Here is a 19,251-nt window from a genome sequence, read left to right on the forward strand (position 1 = left end):
ACACATGCTAAAAGTACAAAAAGCAATTTAGAGACATCCGCATATGTATTCAAAATGATCTTTAATTTGAAATCGTACATTGGTCTGTATCTGTTCTGTTTATTTTATTCATTTTGCACATTTATGCTGCATTTTCACATTTTTGAGCTAACACGTGTAGTAAAACGACGATTGACACATATTTTCACAATAGCCAATTAGAATGGTTTTGTAATCTAGAACGGAACTTCACCAGGGAAGGTCAAGCAAGTTTTTTTTGTGTAACGTTGAAATAACTATAAACTACGCGTTGTTTTTCTAAGATAAGATGTATTGAAGAAATGTGACCGGTACACAATGGAAGTGTTACATTTGTTTATGTTAAATGCGCATGCGTGAATGCCCCTATATATTCTGAGAGCGCTTCCCGCGCTAGTCAGTCGTTACAGTAACTAGTATAGAGTAGAATCACGTGTTGTGTTCTGATCTCTCTCCCATGAACTGTGGACATATCATAATAACGAAACATAGTGTAAGAAACGGCATTTAAAATCCGTTACTTAAAAGTGTAAACGACTCAAAGTGAAAAATTGGATATAAAACAGAAATACTATAACTGCAAGGCTTGTAAAGTGAATACTGACCATCTATGGACTGGGAGTCAACCAATCTCCCAGATAGTTGGAGTAAGTTTGAAAGACACAGCAAGTTGATGTTCGATGGACCCCTTAAAGGAAAAAATCCAAAAGAACAATGTGCTTACATATTATTATGGGTGGGCGATAGAGGCCGCACGGTACACGAGTCGTGGGACTTAACGGAGGCTCAAAATAAATTCATTCTTACCAAATTCAAGGAATTTGTTGAGCCCCAAGCAAATCCAGTTTTCGCAAGATATAAATTTTATCATGAAATTCAGAACGAGGACACCATCGACGAATTTATCGCAAGACTATCAATTAAGGCAAAGGATTGCGATTTTGGTGATAAATTAGACGAAATGCCTAGAGACAGAATAGTATTTGGTTGCAAATCGGAACGGGTGCGCGAAAAATTGATAGAAAAAGGAAAAGACTTAACATTACAAACGGCAAAGGAAATTGCACAATCAAACGAATATAATAAAAAACAAATAGAGGCTATGAAAGCTCACGACAAAGAGATAGATTCGATCACGTCCCGGAGGGCAGGATCTTAGGCCGCACAGTCAAATGCCCACAGAGGACGAAATCTTAATAAACAAAGAAAAGAGTCATACCAGAAGCGTGACCAGCCCGAACGGATACCCATGAGACGCAGCCGACCTGACATGCAGAAGACACACAGGAACATTTGCTCACGATGCGGAAATAAAAACCACAAACAAACAGACTGTCCAGCATTTGGCTTAAAATGCAACAAGTGTTCGAAACTTAATTACTTCGCTAAAATGTGTAGAACAGAAACAGATAAAAATGTGCATTCAGTCTGTGAAAATTTGGATTTTACAAAACATGTGAGCTAACTGACGCGTCGTCACGTCTCACTACATTTGCAACACCCTTCGGCCGATAACGTTATCTAAGACTTCCCATGGGTCTAAAGTCGTCTCAAGATATCTATAACCGGAAAATGGACGAAATTCTGGAGTCGCTCGAAGGAGTATCCTGTATAGTCGACGACTTGATCATTTTTAGCAGGTCAAAGTGCGAGCACGATAAAAACCTCAGAAGCGTGTTAATGCGAACGTGAGAAAAAGGACTCAAATTTAACCCTGACAAGGCAGTCCTTTGTCAAAAGCAGGTTATTTATTTCGGGCACGTGATCACGGATCAAGGCCTGTCTGTAGACAAGGACAAAGTTTCTGCTATCGTAAACATGAACACGCCCACAAACAGACAAGAACTAGAATTTTTGCTTGGCGCCGTTACTCATCTCTCTAAGTTCGCGCCAAACCTTTCGGATCTGACAATTTCTATGCGCGCGCTTCTAAAAAAGGACGCGTAGTTTATCTAGAACCAAGAACATGACACGGCATTCGCAAATGCCAAAGAGGTCATCACACAGGCACCAGTCTTAAAATACTTTGACCCAGCAAAACCGGTTACGCTGCAAGTTGATGCTTCATCAAAGGGCATTGGCATGGTATGTCTGCAAGACAACAAACCAGTAGCGTACAGCAGTAAATCGTTAACCGAAAGTCAAATGTTATGGTCTCAAATTGAAAAAGGGACACTGGTCGTTCTCCTTGGAGTATTGAAGTTTAAACAGTACATATATGGCAAACACACAATAGTGGAGAGCGACTGCGCTCCAGTTGTCGCCATAATGAAAAAACCCCTTTGTGCAGCACCTCCCAGACTGCAAAGAATACTATTACAACTGCAACCATACGATATAGAAGTAATACATAAAAAAGGTTCGAACATACCACTCGGAGACGCGTTAAGTCGCAACATTGTACCGGAAACACATTCGGACTTACTTGAAGACCTGGACGCACATGTACATACTGTACTCAAACAGTTACCAGTCAGTGACCAAAAGCTCGAAAAAAATCGAATTGTATCCCAAAATGATGATCAGGTTCAAACTCTCATACAGGTTATAACGAACGGTTGGCCACGTATGCGCCAAAACTGTCCCAAATCTGTAGTTGAGTATTGGAACCACAGAGATGAGCTATCAATTGAAAATGGCCTAATATTTAAGAGACAAAAGATAATCATTCCAAGGTCAGAACGCTTTGACATGATAAAAGCCGTTCACGACAACAGCCACCAGGGCTGCAACCAAGCAACGCGGTGTGCTAGTGATATCATGTTTTGGCCAGGTATGAGTAATCAAATATTAGAATACGTGCAAGCATGCTCGTTAAGCGAGAAATACCGCCCTGCGAACGCAAAAGAACCACTCTTTCCCCATGAGGTTCCCCAGAGGCCGTGGTAAAACGTATCATGTGACATTTTCGCATTCGATAACAAACAGTACCTAATTACTGTATGCGCGTTCAGCAGATTTTTCGAAATAGATTTACTATCAAACACCAAATGTAACACGGTGATTCGCAAATTAAAGGTACATTTTAGTCGGTTTGGCATACCTGAACAACTTAAATCGGACAACGGACCACAATTCACATCCGAGCCATTTAGCAATTTTGCTAGAGACTGGCATTTTACGCACATCACGTCAAGCCCACATCATCAAAGTTCAAACGGACTGAGTGAGATAAACGTTAAACTTGCTAAACGCATACTACAAAAAGCAAAAGACGCTAACTGTGACCCCTACTTGCCTCTTCTAGAACACAGAAATTCGCCATTACCTGCAATTGGTTATAGCCCTAGCCAACTCCTACAAGGACGCAGGCTAAGATCAATTCTCCCAGCAACTCATGAACAGTTATCTCCAAAGCCTGTTAACGCAAAGAAAACCCGGGAAAATATGCAGAAACAACAAACAAGGTCAAAATTTTATTATGACAGATCCACACGATCACTCCCTTCTCTGCAATCAGGGGAAAATATCACATTTCAGAAAACCCCGCGAAGAAAATGGGAACCAGGGAAAGTGCTTGAGCAGCACAACGAAAGATCATACAAAATTCAGGCTTCCGATGGCGCGAGATACAGGCGCAATCGTATGTTCATTAGAAAGTCCAAATTAAATCATGCAAATTCGCGCCAAAACAACACCAACAACAATTCCCCACTGAGAACCCGTAATACCGCTCTGCCCAGCATCAAGGACAAATCCAAAAATGCTTACAGTTATGTAACACGATCTGGTCGGAGTGTGAGAAAATCGCTCAGAGCTTTCCCAAGCAGCGATTGGGTAGTTTAATGTCAAACAAACAGTTAAACAATTAGCTATGGAATTCCATTGATGATAAACTTTTAATTCTCTGAGTCATGAAACTACAATGGGTGATAGCAGTTTATTCATAGAAACTGTTCAAAATTTATTTTTCTTACAATTTGCTCTAGTTACTATGTTAGGAACATTATCATTGCTTTATAACAATTTCTTGATATTACACGTGTATTAATTAATACAATGTACTAATTTTTATTATTCTGTTTAATCTGATTTTCTGTTATATTTGTTATACTTTGTTCATGTTGTTTTTCTTCAAAACAAAGGGGATGTTACATTTGTTTATGTTAAATGCGCATGCGTGAATGCCCCTATATATTCTGAGAGCGCTTCCCGCGCTAGTCAGTCGTTACAGTAAATAGTATAGAGTAGAATCACGTGTTGTGTTTTGATCTCTCTCCCACGAACTGTGGACATATCATAATAACGAAACAGGAAGATAAATTACCACTTGTTTGATATCTATAGTACACATTTACCAAACTGCGTGTTTTAGGTATAAAATGCGCGATTGAAACGGGTTAGTATATTTTCCCCTTCATGACCATGGTTCTGATAGAATACCTAGGGGTAGGGTATTACATGTACAGAGGCATTTTCTTTCTGGTCTGCCGCCAGTGTCCGGTATTACCAGTTTAGGGTTTTTCCTGTGAAATGACGTCACGTTCGCAGGGGATTAGCGAGGCCCGAAAAGGGGTCTGTAGAACGTCAAATTTTAACATGTTCGATAGTAATGCCCGGACACCAATTTTTCATGAATATATTTATCGGGAACTGCCCATATGAGATGGAATTATGAAAAAGACAAATTATATTTTATATTACTGTAAAAAGATCACAAGTTTGCGTCATATTTATTTGTCCCGGCCACACGGAAATTGCTATTACAGAAAACAGAATAATTATGCTTAAGTTACAGATATCTGGACAATGTAGTGCTATAACACCTCTTTAATATTTTGGCAAATTAGTATTGTTGTCACAAAGAAAATAACTTTTCTTGTTGAAAGTGTATGTATCGTCTGCTAGTCGTGAAGTAAAGACATGTAGCCTTAATTTTAAAATCCTTCAGAGGGGCCTCTCTTGCGCATGCGCATTAAAAACGGAAGCCCCACCAGTGAAAATGTAAACAAGTAACTATGGGGTATTTCCACGATGATTATACTCAAATGATTACCTGTGAAAAAATGAACTTGATCAACTTCTCCAAAACAAGCGTTTGTATGATTAGGCACAAAAATATGTATACGAATCGCGAAAATAGAGCGTTGCGGACGGGTGTCCGGGGACTACTGCTGTCCGGGGACTACTCGCGTGCCAGTATACATGTTTATAGGAATAAATAAATGATGACTGAACAGATAAGGTAACAATTTTTTGTGTCATGTCGCTTCATACTCTTGTGTATATAAAAATGCTTTGATATTCAATTAGCTAAGCAGCTTTTTTTTAATTTTTATTGTTTTGTTTGTTTATTCATTTGTTTTTGTTTCGTTTTTGGGTGTTTGTTTCTTGCAGTTTTTGTGTTGTTTTGTTTTTGTTTCTTTTGCTGGTTTTCCCGTTTTGTTTGTTTCTAGAGATGTCGGATCTAATGTTACTCTGTTACCATTATAGGTCACATGATGGAGGAAACTTACAGGTGCCCCTTCCTGTATCATTTCAGGAACGGACGGGCGTCTGGGTAAAATCAGTAACCTTCCGTAAACATAATTGATGACTTCCTAATATGAAAGAATTCATCTTCCCAAGCGAGGTTTCGAACTCACAGCTGTGAGGAGAAAGTAATTTGAATTCGAAGTCACGGCTAAAAACTCTGAATTTAGCTTACATCTAACTAAGAAATGCATGTTAAGGTTTCGAAGTAGGCCTTTGAGAAATAAAAATCAAACAACACTAAATCATAGAAAGAGAGAGTTGTTTGACACGAAAATTGAAAAGCATGTAAAACATGTATATTACTTTACGAAACAAGTGTCAGTATACTGATATAAACATTGAATTCCGGAAAAGGACTGCTTAAAGGAGCTCTACTTCCGGACAGTTAAACGCCTTTAAAAACTCACCATTTTCAAAGAACAGTTACACATGTTCGTTTTGATGCATTTGCAATAGCGTGCGAGTGATGAAATTTCGCATAACAAGGTTGAACACAGTTTTCAGCAATGGTTTATCTTTATGGCTTTACAAATGGTATTCATTTTCAAAGGGAGACAACTTTTTCCGAATATTTTAAGTACAGATGGCATTCATTTTCAAAGGGAGACAACTTTTTCCGATTATTTTAAGTAATCGTCGAGAAAAAGTTGTCTCCCTTTTAAAATGAATACCATGTTAAACAACTATTTCTTTCTATGATTTGGTGTTGTTTGATTTTTGTTTTTCAAAGCCTACTTCGAAACCTTAAAACTCGATCGAAAATTATTGTTATCGTGAAGTTTAAGCTGCATGGTAAGATAAAGTAATCAGTGTCACTACGAAAGAATGGTTTCTAGTACAGTATGTTTTACTGTTTTTCAATATTTCTTTTTTATGTTATTTGGTATGAAATATAAGTGTAAGCCTCCAACGTGTTAAACAGTGAAAATATTTGTATCTACACAAAGTAGATCTATGAAAAAAACATATTAACAGTTTCAATGTTGACAGCTGCAGATGGCTACTACGCCGGCAAAGATATCCTGTACAAGGAGTCACCTATTTGTTACAGCTATAGATCTAGGTACAACGAACAGCGGCTGGGCCTATTCCGCATTAAATGAGCCTGATAAGGTACATGCCAACCAAGCATGGTTCGCCGGAGCGGGTGCGCTTGCATCATTAAAAACTCCATCCTGTATTTTGCTGACGCCACAACTAAACGCATGATTTATTATAATCATATGTGTCCTATTACAGAACATTATAATATCATAAATATCGAATATAAACAGGGATTTACCTACCATACCGTCTATCAATCAAATGTTTAGCAGCAGTGCCCATGCCCGAGTGGTCAGGGCCTTAGACTACCAATTTTGAGACCGGTTTTGGTCTTTTTTTTATAAAAAAGTTGTTAATTATATTAAAAGTTCTTTATTTCTTTACAAATGACATTTATTTTCAAAGGGAGACAACTTTTTCTCGACGGATACTTAAAATATTCGGGAAAAGTTGTCTCCCTTTGAGAATGAATGCCATTTGTACTTAAAATATTCGGAAAAAGTTGTCTCCTTTTGAAAATGAATACCATTTGTAAAGAAATAGAGATAAACAATTGCTGAAAACTGTGTTCCACCTTGTAATGCGAAATTCTCCACTCGCACGCTATTGCGAATGCATCAAAACGAACATGTGTAACAGGTCTTTGAAAATGGCAAGTTTTTAAAGGCGTTTGACTGTCTGGAAGTGGGGCCCCTTTATGCAGTCCTTTTCCGGATTTCAATGTTTATATTGATCAGTATACTGACACTTGTTTCGTAAAGTAATATACATGTTTTACATGCTATTCAATTTTCATGTTAAACAACTATTTCTTTCTATGATATGGTGTTGTTTGATTTTTGTTTCTCAAAGCGTAATTCTAAGCCTTAAAATATTTGTAGGGAAAATGTCTCAGATAGTGCAAAATTTCCCCATAAACTTCTGCAATTAATTATCTGTACAGGTTTCGCCAAATGAGATACTGGTTGGCGACCCAGAATTTCGGACGACCCAGGAAATCGAACAGTCGCGTAAACGCTTATTTCGGCGTTATTTTTGATCATTTGTTGACATGTACACAGACGCTTGCTTTATGTGCAACATCCACTGCAACAATTTGCAAATCGGTAAGTAAAACTTTAAAAATTGGAATATTTACATTTGTTCACGAAATGTTTTGACAGCTCTCGTTTGGGGAAGTCGCATGTGCTTTCAGTGCGCATGCGTATACTTCTTTTGAGGCCCCAACATTATTCAAGGGGAACTCATCTACAATCTGCTAAATGCAGACGAAAAAACTGCGTGTTTTAAAAAGATCAAAATGGATAGACAGTGCCATGCCAAAATAAATTTTTTTAGAAAATAATGGCCATTATTTATTTCTTAACTTATTTAAAGAAAAATGAAAAAGATGAATTTCATAAGAAGAGTCACGCCAAAAAAATCAATCAAAGGGAGAAAACTCGTACAATTGTAAGCAAAAAAAAAACTCTGAAGTAGCCTCCCATTTGAAATATTTGTAAACGGTTTACGTACAGTAGAATTTGAATTTCAGCGCCCTTTCGAATATAATTTGCCACTGTTTACAAAGTATTCGGTTTATCTTAAACTTGCCTTTTGGCAATTTACTTTTTTTACAGCAATCCATGAATTATAAAGACTGCAATTATGCCTATTTAATGTAGTGGCAACTACAAATAACAAAATTCATTCTTATGTTACTAGATGTAGAACTATTATCAAAATACATTCTTTTGTTATTAGAACTCTGTACCGATCGTACAATTTGGAAAACCTTCAACGGGCAGTGTCTGCTGTGAGAAGGAGACAGATGGGAGTGAGAAGTGCTGCAACGGAGTTTAATTACCAAAGAGCACTCTACACGACCACGTAAATAGAAAGGTAGTGCGCAAGAATCATTAAAAGATCGGACAAAATTTCTGTAATCTATTCCGTATTTATCCTGATATGTTTTAACAACTTTTGTAACACTTACGCATTAAAGATTTTTTTTTCGTGCTGGATTCAATGTCTGTTCATCGCCGGTGCCGTACAAACTCGGCTTGATTTACAAACTTTTCGCACTGGCCAACTGACTGCTTTCCCAAATGAAATTATCAGTATTTGGTGACAAACAGAATAAGAAAATCTTTTTTCCGACCAAAATGCCAAAGAACATATAGCCGGTCCGTGGATCAAAACCGCGAAATATCTGTTTCAGAGGTCACTGTGCTAACCACTGTTCCACAGTTTTGTACAAAATAAAACTATCAAAAATTGATCAACAAACATACATCTAGCATAGTATAATCCGGACAAAATGTTGATATCAGCCAAAGTTCTTGCACTTCTCTTCCATTTTTGACGCTCGTTAGGAGACTAAAGGTGTGAAACGGGAGCAGAAAAAACTCTTAACGATAGAAGAAGAGAACGCTCTGGTCCAGTTCATTCAACATCAAGCCGGACAGGGGTTTCCCATGACACGGAGTATGGTGAGGTGTTACGTGAGAGAAATAGTGCGTAGATCTGGTAAGTATCTCGCCTAAGCATCATATTTGATTCAGTATTGATCAGTATATTATTTATGTTAAAAATATCAGATAAAACTTTTTCACTCGGAAAGCCTTTGCAAGCATTAACATGTCAACTGTGCAAGAATTTGTGAACAAACATAATTATTAACGGTATTCCGATAGGGATATCGTACCGTCGTTATGTCGGATTACGTTAGGTCGATAATACGAGAACACAATGCGACAGCACTACGGTACGATGTTACATAATGATGCTACATCACAATATTATTCGATATCACGACAGTACGATGCAATTTTACGACGACACGATGCGACAGTGCAACGTTAGTATCGCTTTGTCGCATTGTATTGTGTAATACTGGTAGCATCATATTGCCGTGACGTCGTTGTCGACAAAAAGACATTTTACTTTGCGCAAGAGCAGCATATTGACATTCAGCAAGTGTCGACATTTAGACGACATGGAAGTCCTGGAACATGGTAACATCGATTCGCAAATGTTAGTGCACGTAAAACTGAATTAAAAGTAAGGTAACAAAGTCTATTTTGTTTTCATAGGCAGGGAAACTGCTATGAATTTAGAAACAGGGCCATCAGACAAGTGGTTTCGTGCTTTGAAGAAACCCAGAGTTGTCAGAGAGAACACCTGAATGTCTAGACAGAGCCAGATGCCGTATGTCTAATCAGGAGACCATGAATGGGTGGTTCGAACTTTTGAGGAATGTGTTGGAAACCAATCAGTTAAAAGAATCACAGGTAATTTTCAAAATTTTCATACTGTAAGGTTCTTATCAATTAATCTTGAGCGCAGGCGTCTGCCGGAAAATACATACTTTCTTTTTATTTTTCTATCGCGCTATAAAAACTTCTAAAACGATAAGACTGATTGTTGAAGTAAATGCAATACGTTAAGTAAAATATACTGATCATTATGGTCCTGCATTTGGTCTGGAGATTGAGTACCACTTAAGCCGGCACTAAGGTGCGTGATTAGTGTTTAATTTTCAAGTAATGCCCTCAAACAGACTCAATAAAACTGCGTCGGCAATTTTCACCGTTTGCTTCTGGTTTCGGTGCTTTCAATGACCCGTCACCGCTAGTTCAAATATTTGTTTATAGCAATTATATATTTCAAACCATGAACATTCGTCCTGACTGCATACTCGTTAAACAGATTTTTAAGTCTATATGATAATGTCATTTTGCAGATATATAACGTTGATGAAAGTGGTTGGTCAGGGAAGGAGAAGCCCAAAATGAAAGTGCTGGGACCCAAGCAGACACATACATTCTCAGCCAAAAACGTTACTAGTGGCCACGTTACAGCTAACATCTGCATTTGCGCAGATGGTAAGATTCTACCAACAATGGTGATATTTAAGGTTAGATGGTGATTTGTTTCGTTTGTTTGGTTTTACGTTACAAACTAAAGGAAAAAAAGAAACGTAACACTTACTTTTGGTTCTTAAAAACGTATTTAACTACATCTAGATATATTTTTTTATTCAGAGTTATTTGGGCTAAACATCTATCTTGTCATACAAAAAGGGTTATTTAAATATCAAGCGGGAAAACTTTCCTACTGAGAAATAACAATAAAACGTTTCGTCGAAAAGGAAAACAGCTTGTTAGACTAAATGCTTTGGTTGACGCTAGATCACTGTGTACAACCCATCCATTTTACAGGGGCCTTTTCCACAAAGTTTGATGACGGCATACCAGACAGCTGGCTGTTCGCAACATCCGAGAGTGGTTACATGGATGGGGACCTGTTCCTTTCATGGTTCAGGAGGGTTTTCGAGCCAAACTGTGGAAAGGAACGTCCAGTTTTACTGGTTCTTGATAACCACGACTCCCATGTCACACTACCACTTGTGGAATGTGCCAGAGAAAACAACATTATTCTGCTAGGGATGCCGGCACATACGACACACATATTACAGCCGCTTGACGTCAAGGTGAGTATGTTGTTTAAGTTCTACCATTGCTCCTTAAGTGCAAGACATTTTTCAGTGCGTGCGGAAAATGTCAAGAAATTAGCAAATCGATTCTATCTGTAAAGTATTTCCATCCTCTGCACCAGCTCAGTCGGCAGAGCATTGGACTCTAAATCGATTGCCGGTTTCATTCTGGGTGGTAACACAACTCTCTGTTCCCCACCTCTCCGCCTCTTTATACGTCAGTAATGTAGAAACCCAAGAAATGTGTCAAGTAACTGTCCTTAAATAATTATTCTGACTGTTAAAACGGCATAAAACCCGAAGAATCAAATCGCTTTTTTCAGTTTAATGGTCCACTCAAGAATAGATTCAGTTCTCTTGCCGTGAAGCTGGGCTTTGTAAACAGAAGTTTTACTGTTCAGAGAGCCGAATTTCCGATCGTTTTGCGACATGCTCTAGAGCAGACTACACCAGCATCCGTGAGAGTGGCATTTGCCGTAACTGGGACAGTACCCTTTAACCCAAAAGCCATTGACACCAGTCAGCTCGTGCCACCAACGTTCAAAAAAAACAAATCCTCAAAGTAAGTGGTTAAGCGCTTTTTGGTTGAGTATTTTTTCCGCTGACTTATCTACTTGGATCTCTCACTGTCTGAAACTGTCATGCTATTTGTCTGAATATTAATGTGAGAAGGTTCTCATTTCCTTACGGGGGATAAGGCGGAATTGAAATTATGCTAAATTGGGTGTTAAAAAGTAAAGGTAAACAAACTAAACTAGAAGTAAGTTAGTAATCATAACAAATAAACATCATATAAATTGTACTTTTCAGAACTATCCAAACATTTAACGAACGATGTCTAATTCGCAGATAAAAGATAATATCTGTCACATAAAACATAATAATATTCGAATAACTTAATCATTCTGTTGTTTTCAGATGGAAACAAAGAGAACACTAATGTTCGTTCATGCGAAACCTGTGGCTCATTCCTAGTAAACCCTCTTGTGGACCAAGGACTTATTCCTGAGAGGATGGCCGATGTTTTGATGCCGCCGCCAATGCCTCCAATGAAGTCAGGAAAGAAGGCATCCAGGCGAGTTCCAGAGGGTAGGGTGATCAGCGGAGATGAAATGCTGAAGCTGTTAAAGGTAAGTTATTTTTGCGGAGCAAGCAGAAACTGTTTAAGAAGTTACGGCCCGTTTTAGCTGGGCCTAAAGCTGACATTTTCATCCTAAAATCGAAAGAGATCATCTCCACACCAGGTAAGGTATTGACCTTTATTATATAAATGTGTTTGCACTCTAGACTACCAAGGCCGATACCTGTGGTGTTGCTGATGTTGTCAAATTGTACATTGCCGGTGGCATTTCCCTCGAGGTGGCGAATATTCGTGTGCAGTTTACTGGAAAATTTCTAACCACTTCTTAAATATAATTTCTGACAGATGAAAAGACAGACGGACGACGGCAAAACAATAAATATATTTAAGCCGCGCCATGAAAAAATCAACATAGTCCACGCAGCCTGGTCAGGATCCATGCTTTTCGTTTTCAAAGCCTATTGCAATTAGAGAGACTGTTACAAAACAGCATGGATCCTGGCCAGACTGTGCGGAAGCAAACACACTATGTTGGTTTTCTCATGGCGCAGCTCATTTTCTGATTTCAGGAGAAGGAAGATGCAGCGAGGAGAGAGAAGGAAGAGAAGGAGGAGAGACAGAGACAGAGGGAGGAGAGAAGGATACAGCGACAAAAAGAGGAGGAAGAGAGGTTTGTGAAAAGACAGAAGCGGGAGGTGGACAGAAGATCGAAGGCATTAAGCAAGGAAATGGACAGGATGAAGAGAGCAGTAGGCGGGAGACTGGCGGCAAAGAAATTCACATGTGGTGTTTGTGGTGAAAGAGGAAGGATGAACGATGAAATTAATGGTGTAATGTGGTATGGTTGTGATGAGAGTATGTGTGAAAGGTGGTACCACGAGGAATGTTTGAGTATGCGGGAGCGAGAGTATTTGTTGGAAAGCATGAGTGAGAGGTGTGACTGGTTTTGTAGACAATGTAAACCATGGTTGTATGTAGAAGAATAAAATGATTGTGCTGTATGTCGGAGAATAAAATGATTGCTTATCATAGTTACTTGTCTAATTGTGTGTCTTTACAATGAAGACAGTCATAGTTATTATCCAGGGCGGATCTGATTAAAATCGAATAGAGTACACGTCATACTGCAAATGCACTGGAACCCCTCCCGTCTCCCGCACGAATGGACGGGTTTTTTGGGGTTTTTTTGTTGTTGTTTTTTTGTTGTCCACTTACTACGACCCTCCCTGGAAAAAATATTGGATCCGCCATTGATTATTGACAAAACATGAGATTTATACGTTTAAACCATGTTTTTACTCAAAATATTGTGTTGTATATGTTACGGCCAGCTGAGTTGATTTTTTTTCAATTCTCGACAGCCTTATATTAAACATTAGTAGTGGTAAACATGTCTTTTTGTCATTACCACCGACCTAAAAGTGAATCTGCGCAACAGAAGTGACGATAATTAGCGCTTTTTTCCTGTCCGATTTTTGGGTCTTGTAACACGCTAAAAACGTTACATTTACGTACCCTCTTTCGGGCCTCAGTGACGTGTTCAGTTTATTTTTAGATACTAACAAAATCGCGTTTTGTGACACAGAGGAACTGAACTTTATTCAGGTAACATTTCATGGATCTTGCATTAAAAATAAAAACATGACAGCTGAAAAGGTTGTAAAATTGTCCGAATCTGGATCGCCAACCAGTAGGGTAAATCCATCAAATTTCGGTCAGTCCGGATAACTCGGACACTTTCAGTTTCAATGCTATTTTTATGTTAAATAGTCCAATCAAGACCGTTCTTTCGTATGGAATTCCCAGAATTTTTATGTACACACTGGGTGATATCCAAAAATAGAAAATTCACACGTGACACTAAATTGTACATGCGCAGTTGTTATATACACCCACGCTTCCTTTTCCGCAGCGCAAAGTTTTTGTGGCGGCAAGTTTGAATATAGTCGGAAACAATCTTCAACATCTGGGTTTGTATCTCACTTTTACTTCAATGTTATGTTTTTATTTTACTTAACAGACGTTCATATATTGTGATAAGAGTATATTTAATGGTGAATATCGTTTAATTAGTAATATTTTTAACAAAACATTATCTGTCCGAATTTCCCAGTTCTAAAATATACGGTCCTTAAATCTCGGACGTCTGAAACTGAAACTGAAACTGGTTTATTTGCTTAAACGCCTATTTCTACATTTAAAACATATTCAATGGCGTTTTACAATACAAGTTGAAATAGAATATAAAATATAAAATATTTTAAATAAGATTAATTAAAACGAATCAAAATAGCAATTATTAATTTAAAGTCAATGATAATACTATATTTTAAAATATTACTAACATACAATTATCACAGACAAACATTAAATTTCTATCACTGTCACCAGCATCATTGTTTAAAACTCAGTCAAAACTTAGAATAATGCAAGGTAGTCTCTGAAGAAATGCGTTTTCAACCTTTTCCTAAAGCAGTCAATTGAAGAACTTTGTCTGATGTTCAACGGCAAATTGTTCCACAACTTTGGCCCTATAGTACTAAAGCTTCTATCACTAAAAGTTTTTCGCTTGTTGAAAGGGACGATGTAACAGTCAACTGATGACTCCGAGGATCTGAGGGAGCGCTGGGGGATTTTCGGTGTTAAGAGTTCAATCAAATATGCAGGCGCATTTCCAACATGGCAATTGAATATGTACGTCAAGATCTTAAAGTTTATTCTGGCTTTGATCGGCAGCCAGTGCAAATCGTAGAGTGCCTGCTTAGAACTGTCTCTTCTTCTACGATTCAGAACTAACTTCGCACACATATTTTGAATGCGTTGCAGTTTTGCGATGTCACAATCAGAAATACCGTATAAAATAACATTACAGTAGTCTAAATGCGAAATAACCAGCGATAGCACTAAGGTTTCAGTTTCATCCTGAGTCAAATATTTGCGAATGTTTTTGATTCGGAAAAAATTCAACATTGCCGTTCTACACTTTATTTTTATATGCTCTTTGAAAGTTAAAGTTTCGTCCAAATAGGCCCCCAAATATCTGATGTTACTCTGTCTCTTGATTTTATCACCACAAATATCTATCTCGTGAATGTTTAATTTATTCAACTGAGGGGCACTTCCAAAGGCAATATGTTCAGTTTTTGAGGAATTCATTTTTAGTTTGTTACTGTTCATCCACTCATTTGAATCTGTAGCAAACTCCTCTAGTTCATCAATGGATTTAGCCTCGATGGATGGTTCGGGCTTAAAACGTGTGCTTGCGGTGTGGTCGTCGGCAAAGCCAAAGACGGAAATGGACGGGGGAACAAGGTCAAAAATCGTTCCTGCGTACGTGAGATAGAGCCACGGCCCTAAACAGCTTCCCTGGGGGACACTACACGTAAGCTCACGTGCTGATGACACTGTTTGATTCACACTCACGCGGCAGCTCCGTGGCCTCAGATATGAGTTCAACCAGTCCAATGCAACACCAGAGACACCATACTGACATTTCAAAACGTCCAAAAGAATATCGTGGTCTACCGTATCAAAAGCTGCACTAAGGTCTAATGCTATCAATGCAGTCACTTCTTGATGTTCCATAGCGTCCAAGATGTCATTGATAAGTCTCAATAAAGCCGATTCGCACGAATGATGTTGCCTGTATGCGGACTGATTTTTCGGAAGGAGATTATGTTCATTTACATGTTTATTAAGTAAATACAGTGCTGCTTTCTCTATCAATTTGGACAAGAATGATAAGTTGCTCACTGGCCTATAGTTTGAGAATATAAGTTCGAGACCAGCTTTCTTTAACAGAGGTCTAACTATTGCCTGTTTCCACTGCACTGGGAAGACTCCTTGAGTCAATGAAAGATTCACTAGTCTAGTTATAATTGGGAGGAGCTCGTTTAAATATGACTTCAACACTTTTGTTGGAATAACATCAATTTCACACGACTTTGTTTGTAACTGGTTAATGAGTTTTCTAACTTCATCTCACTAAGTTCATCAAATTTTCCAAATTCCGGCACATTTCTCATAGATGGTTTATAGTTTTCAAAATCTTTTAAGCTGTCCCGTATTTTCTGAATCTTTTCCATGAAAAAGTCAGCAAATTTGACAGCTAGCGTATTTTCATTTTCAACAACAGGCATTGGATTCTCCGACTTGCCGCCGGTGAGATCTGTCACAAATTTGTAAAGTTTTTTGGAATCACCTTTGTATTCGAGCACTTTTTGGCTAAGAGTTCTCTGTTTTTCTAGTTTCAGTTCATGGTGATATTTATTAAGAGCAGTCTTGAAAATTTCATAGTCCTGTGGATTTTGGTACCTCCTCCACAAACGTTCGGATTTGCGCAGAATTTGTTTTAAGTGGCGGATATCCTCATTAAACCACGGTTTCGGATTTCGACAAATAATAGTTTTCTCTTTTAAAGGAGCGTGCTTGTCAATGATATTTTTCATTTCATCTTGGAAAATGTCAACATATGTCTCAATTGAATCACTTCAATTTTCAAATCAGCAAGGTCACTAGCAAAATCTGAGTCATTTATGTCATTAAAGTTCCGGTAAGTAATAGACTTGCTGATGATGTTTTCCTTTTTCACTTTTGTAATGACTTTTACTACACGATGGTCGGATAAGAAAGGACCGGGTTCACATGAGATAAGTTCAACACCATTTGCGACCTCTGTGATCACAAGATCAAGACTCTGACCGAACACTTGTGTTGGGAAATGTACATGTTGTTGCAACCCCATAGCACATAAACAACTGTTGAATTCAGAAATAGTGTTGGTGTCGTCATGTATATGTAGATTGAAATCTCCCATGATCATGAGATTGGGGTACTTGGAAATAACGTCTTCAAGAAATTCGAAAAAGTCTTTCACAAATTGCGTAGGTGTCGCCAAAGCTGGGGGTCTATAAATGCCTACACAATTAATGGTAATGTTTTTAAAGACCATTTGCCATACTCCGTACTCAAAACTTTCGGTGGTGCCAGATACCATTTTGCGCATTTGAACACTACTTTTACAAGTCAGAGCAATACCGCCACCCGTTTTGTTTCTACGTCAAAAATCTCGTATCCTTTATAATTCGGACGCTGCTTTAATGGCATGGTTCTTGAAATATTTCAAAATACCCAGCATAGCTAAATTCGTTTATCTTCTGTTTTAGGGGCATGAATGCACTACTGAACCTAAGAAATCGGGAAATCAGCGGCAGAATGTGTACTATTCATATTAAACAAACATTAAAAGAAACATTATGTCACATGTTTGATCATGAATATATATATGACCATCCCCTAATATTCAGTGTCTTAAAACATCTTTTACAAAGAATCGACTCCGATATGTGGATTGTCTCTCAGATACATCATTTATTGCTTAGAATGGAAATGGATGAAGATAGCAGTATAGTCTGGCTAGCTTCGCGATATGCAAAGTCCTGCAATGATCTTCACATGCTCCGCCTCGTTGATGAAGTCAAGAAGAATTCACTTTGATTCTTTGTTATTGTATTTTCTTAGATATAGACATGTACTTCACAATGTCTCATAACTGTCAGAGATGATAACATGTAATAAAATACAAGTATTTGTAATAAAGTTTAACATCTTAAATTGTTTCTTTTACGTTCTTCTACGCTTTCAGAAATGCCTAGAACATATACTCATAAGAAACGAGGCAAGACAATGAACTATGATACAAAATAACTAGCTGATGCCTTGAAAGCGCATCAAAATGGGATGTCCATCAGAGAAGCTTCAAAAGCGTACAATATCCCAAAATCAACACTAGCTGACAGGGCTAGTGGCAGATATGAGGTAAATGTAACTCATGGTCGTCCGTGTGCGATACCAATTGAAGTTGAAAAGAAAATTGTCGAAACAGTGAAAGTAGCCGCTGAGAGGGGAATTGGAATTTCGCGGAAGCAGTTGCTACTTAGGACAAACGTGTTGTGCCAACGCATTCAGGTACATAGAGTAGTATGAAACTTCTTAATTTTTTTAATTTGAATAAGACTTTTGCTTTACTTGCCTTGTTCAGGGCATTGTCCTGCTCAAGTCCCGAGTAATATTTTTCTTCTATTAAAGATATCTATTGGGCATATTTCACTAAAATATTTTTTCTCTCGATATTTACTTCAAATGAATAAAATGAAGAAATTATGCTTGCAAATAGGGCTACATTCGTAATAAAATGCCGTGCAGTAACAGTTGATTGTTAAAAAACAGCCAGTTCTTTTAATGGTAGTACATATTTATACTGTATTTATCTATGAATGTACAGAGTGTGCACTATTTTATACCTAATATATAGTATTGTAATGACAAATAAACTTGTTGATTTTCTGTTAACATTGAATTAAGTCAATGTTCATTTTTAATTAGCATGATCGTTTTATTTAAAACGGATAACATAATAATACATGGAAATATCAAATAGATGATAAGAATGTGTGGTAGAATGTTTCTATTAATTACTTTCTAGGTGCATACATCCTATAAGAACTTCCACGCAGGTAAAAACTGGTGGGAAGGCCTCAAGAGACGTCATGGGCTTACACTTAGACAGCCAGAGCGCCTCGGTAGTACGCGTTGTCGTATGATGAATCGTGAAGTTGTAGGAAAGTATTTTGAGGCATTGTCAAACATCATTACTTCCTCAAACTTGAATGACAAGCCAGAATTCATCTGGAATTGTGACGAGACCAGCAAGAATTTTGAACACAATCCAATTAAAGTTGTTTCTGGTATAGGTGCTAAAAATGTATGTGGTAGAACAAGTAGCAAATCTACTAATATAACCATTATGGCATGTGTTAACGCAGCCGGCAAAGCTATGCCACCCATGTTTATAGTAAAGGGAAAGACCCAAGGTCATTGTACTCGTTCAATACTCAGGCAGCTCCTCCTGGTACTAAGTGGTCCTACCAGAAGGGCTGGATGACGGACCAAATAGGTGAACAGTGGTTCGACACTGTTTTCCTGCAAAACTGTGGTACCCATCGACCCCAACTCCTGATTCTTGATGGCCATAGTAGCCACGAATCTCTAGCGATACTCCAGAGGGCTATTGAAGAGAATATATATATTCTTGCCCTGCCCCCTCATACCACGCACCATCTTCAACCTTTGGACAAGTCTGTATTTGGTCCTTTTA

General features: G+C 38.1%; 1 protein-coding gene across 1 annotated transcript; it reads left to right on the plus strand.

The window, feature by feature from the left end:
- Positions 1-17,811: 17,811 nt before the first annotated feature.
- LOC123528103 (uncharacterized) lies at positions 17,812-19,038 on the plus strand. Its single transcript, XM_045307854.2, has 2 exons — positions 17,812-18,062; positions 18,580-19,038. The coding sequence occupies exons 1-2, from the start codon at positions 17,835-17,837 to the stop codon at positions 19,036-19,038; spliced, it is 687 nt and encodes a 228-aa protein (XP_045163789.2). The 5' UTR covers positions 17,812-17,834.
- Positions 19,039-19,251: the final 213 nt, after the last annotated feature.

Source organism: Mercenaria mercenaria, chromosome 14 (assembly GCF_021730395.1).
Source record: "Mercenaria mercenaria strain notata chromosome 14, MADL_Memer_1, whole genome shotgun sequence".
Lineage (NCBI taxonomy): Eukaryota > Metazoa > Mollusca > Bivalvia > Venerida > Veneridae > Mercenaria > Mercenaria mercenaria.

What these genes read in the sequence shown, in the direction of transcription:
- LOC123528103 (XM_045307854.2), top strand. Translation starts at nt 17,835, where the DNA reads ATGTCCATCAGAGAAGCTTCAAAAGCGTACAATATCCCAAAATCAACA. An exon ending in TGTTGTGCCAACGCATTCAG is followed by an intron (nt 18,063 to 18,579) that starts GTACATAGAGTA and finishes ATTACTTTCTAG; the next exon opens with GTGCATACATCCTATAAGAA.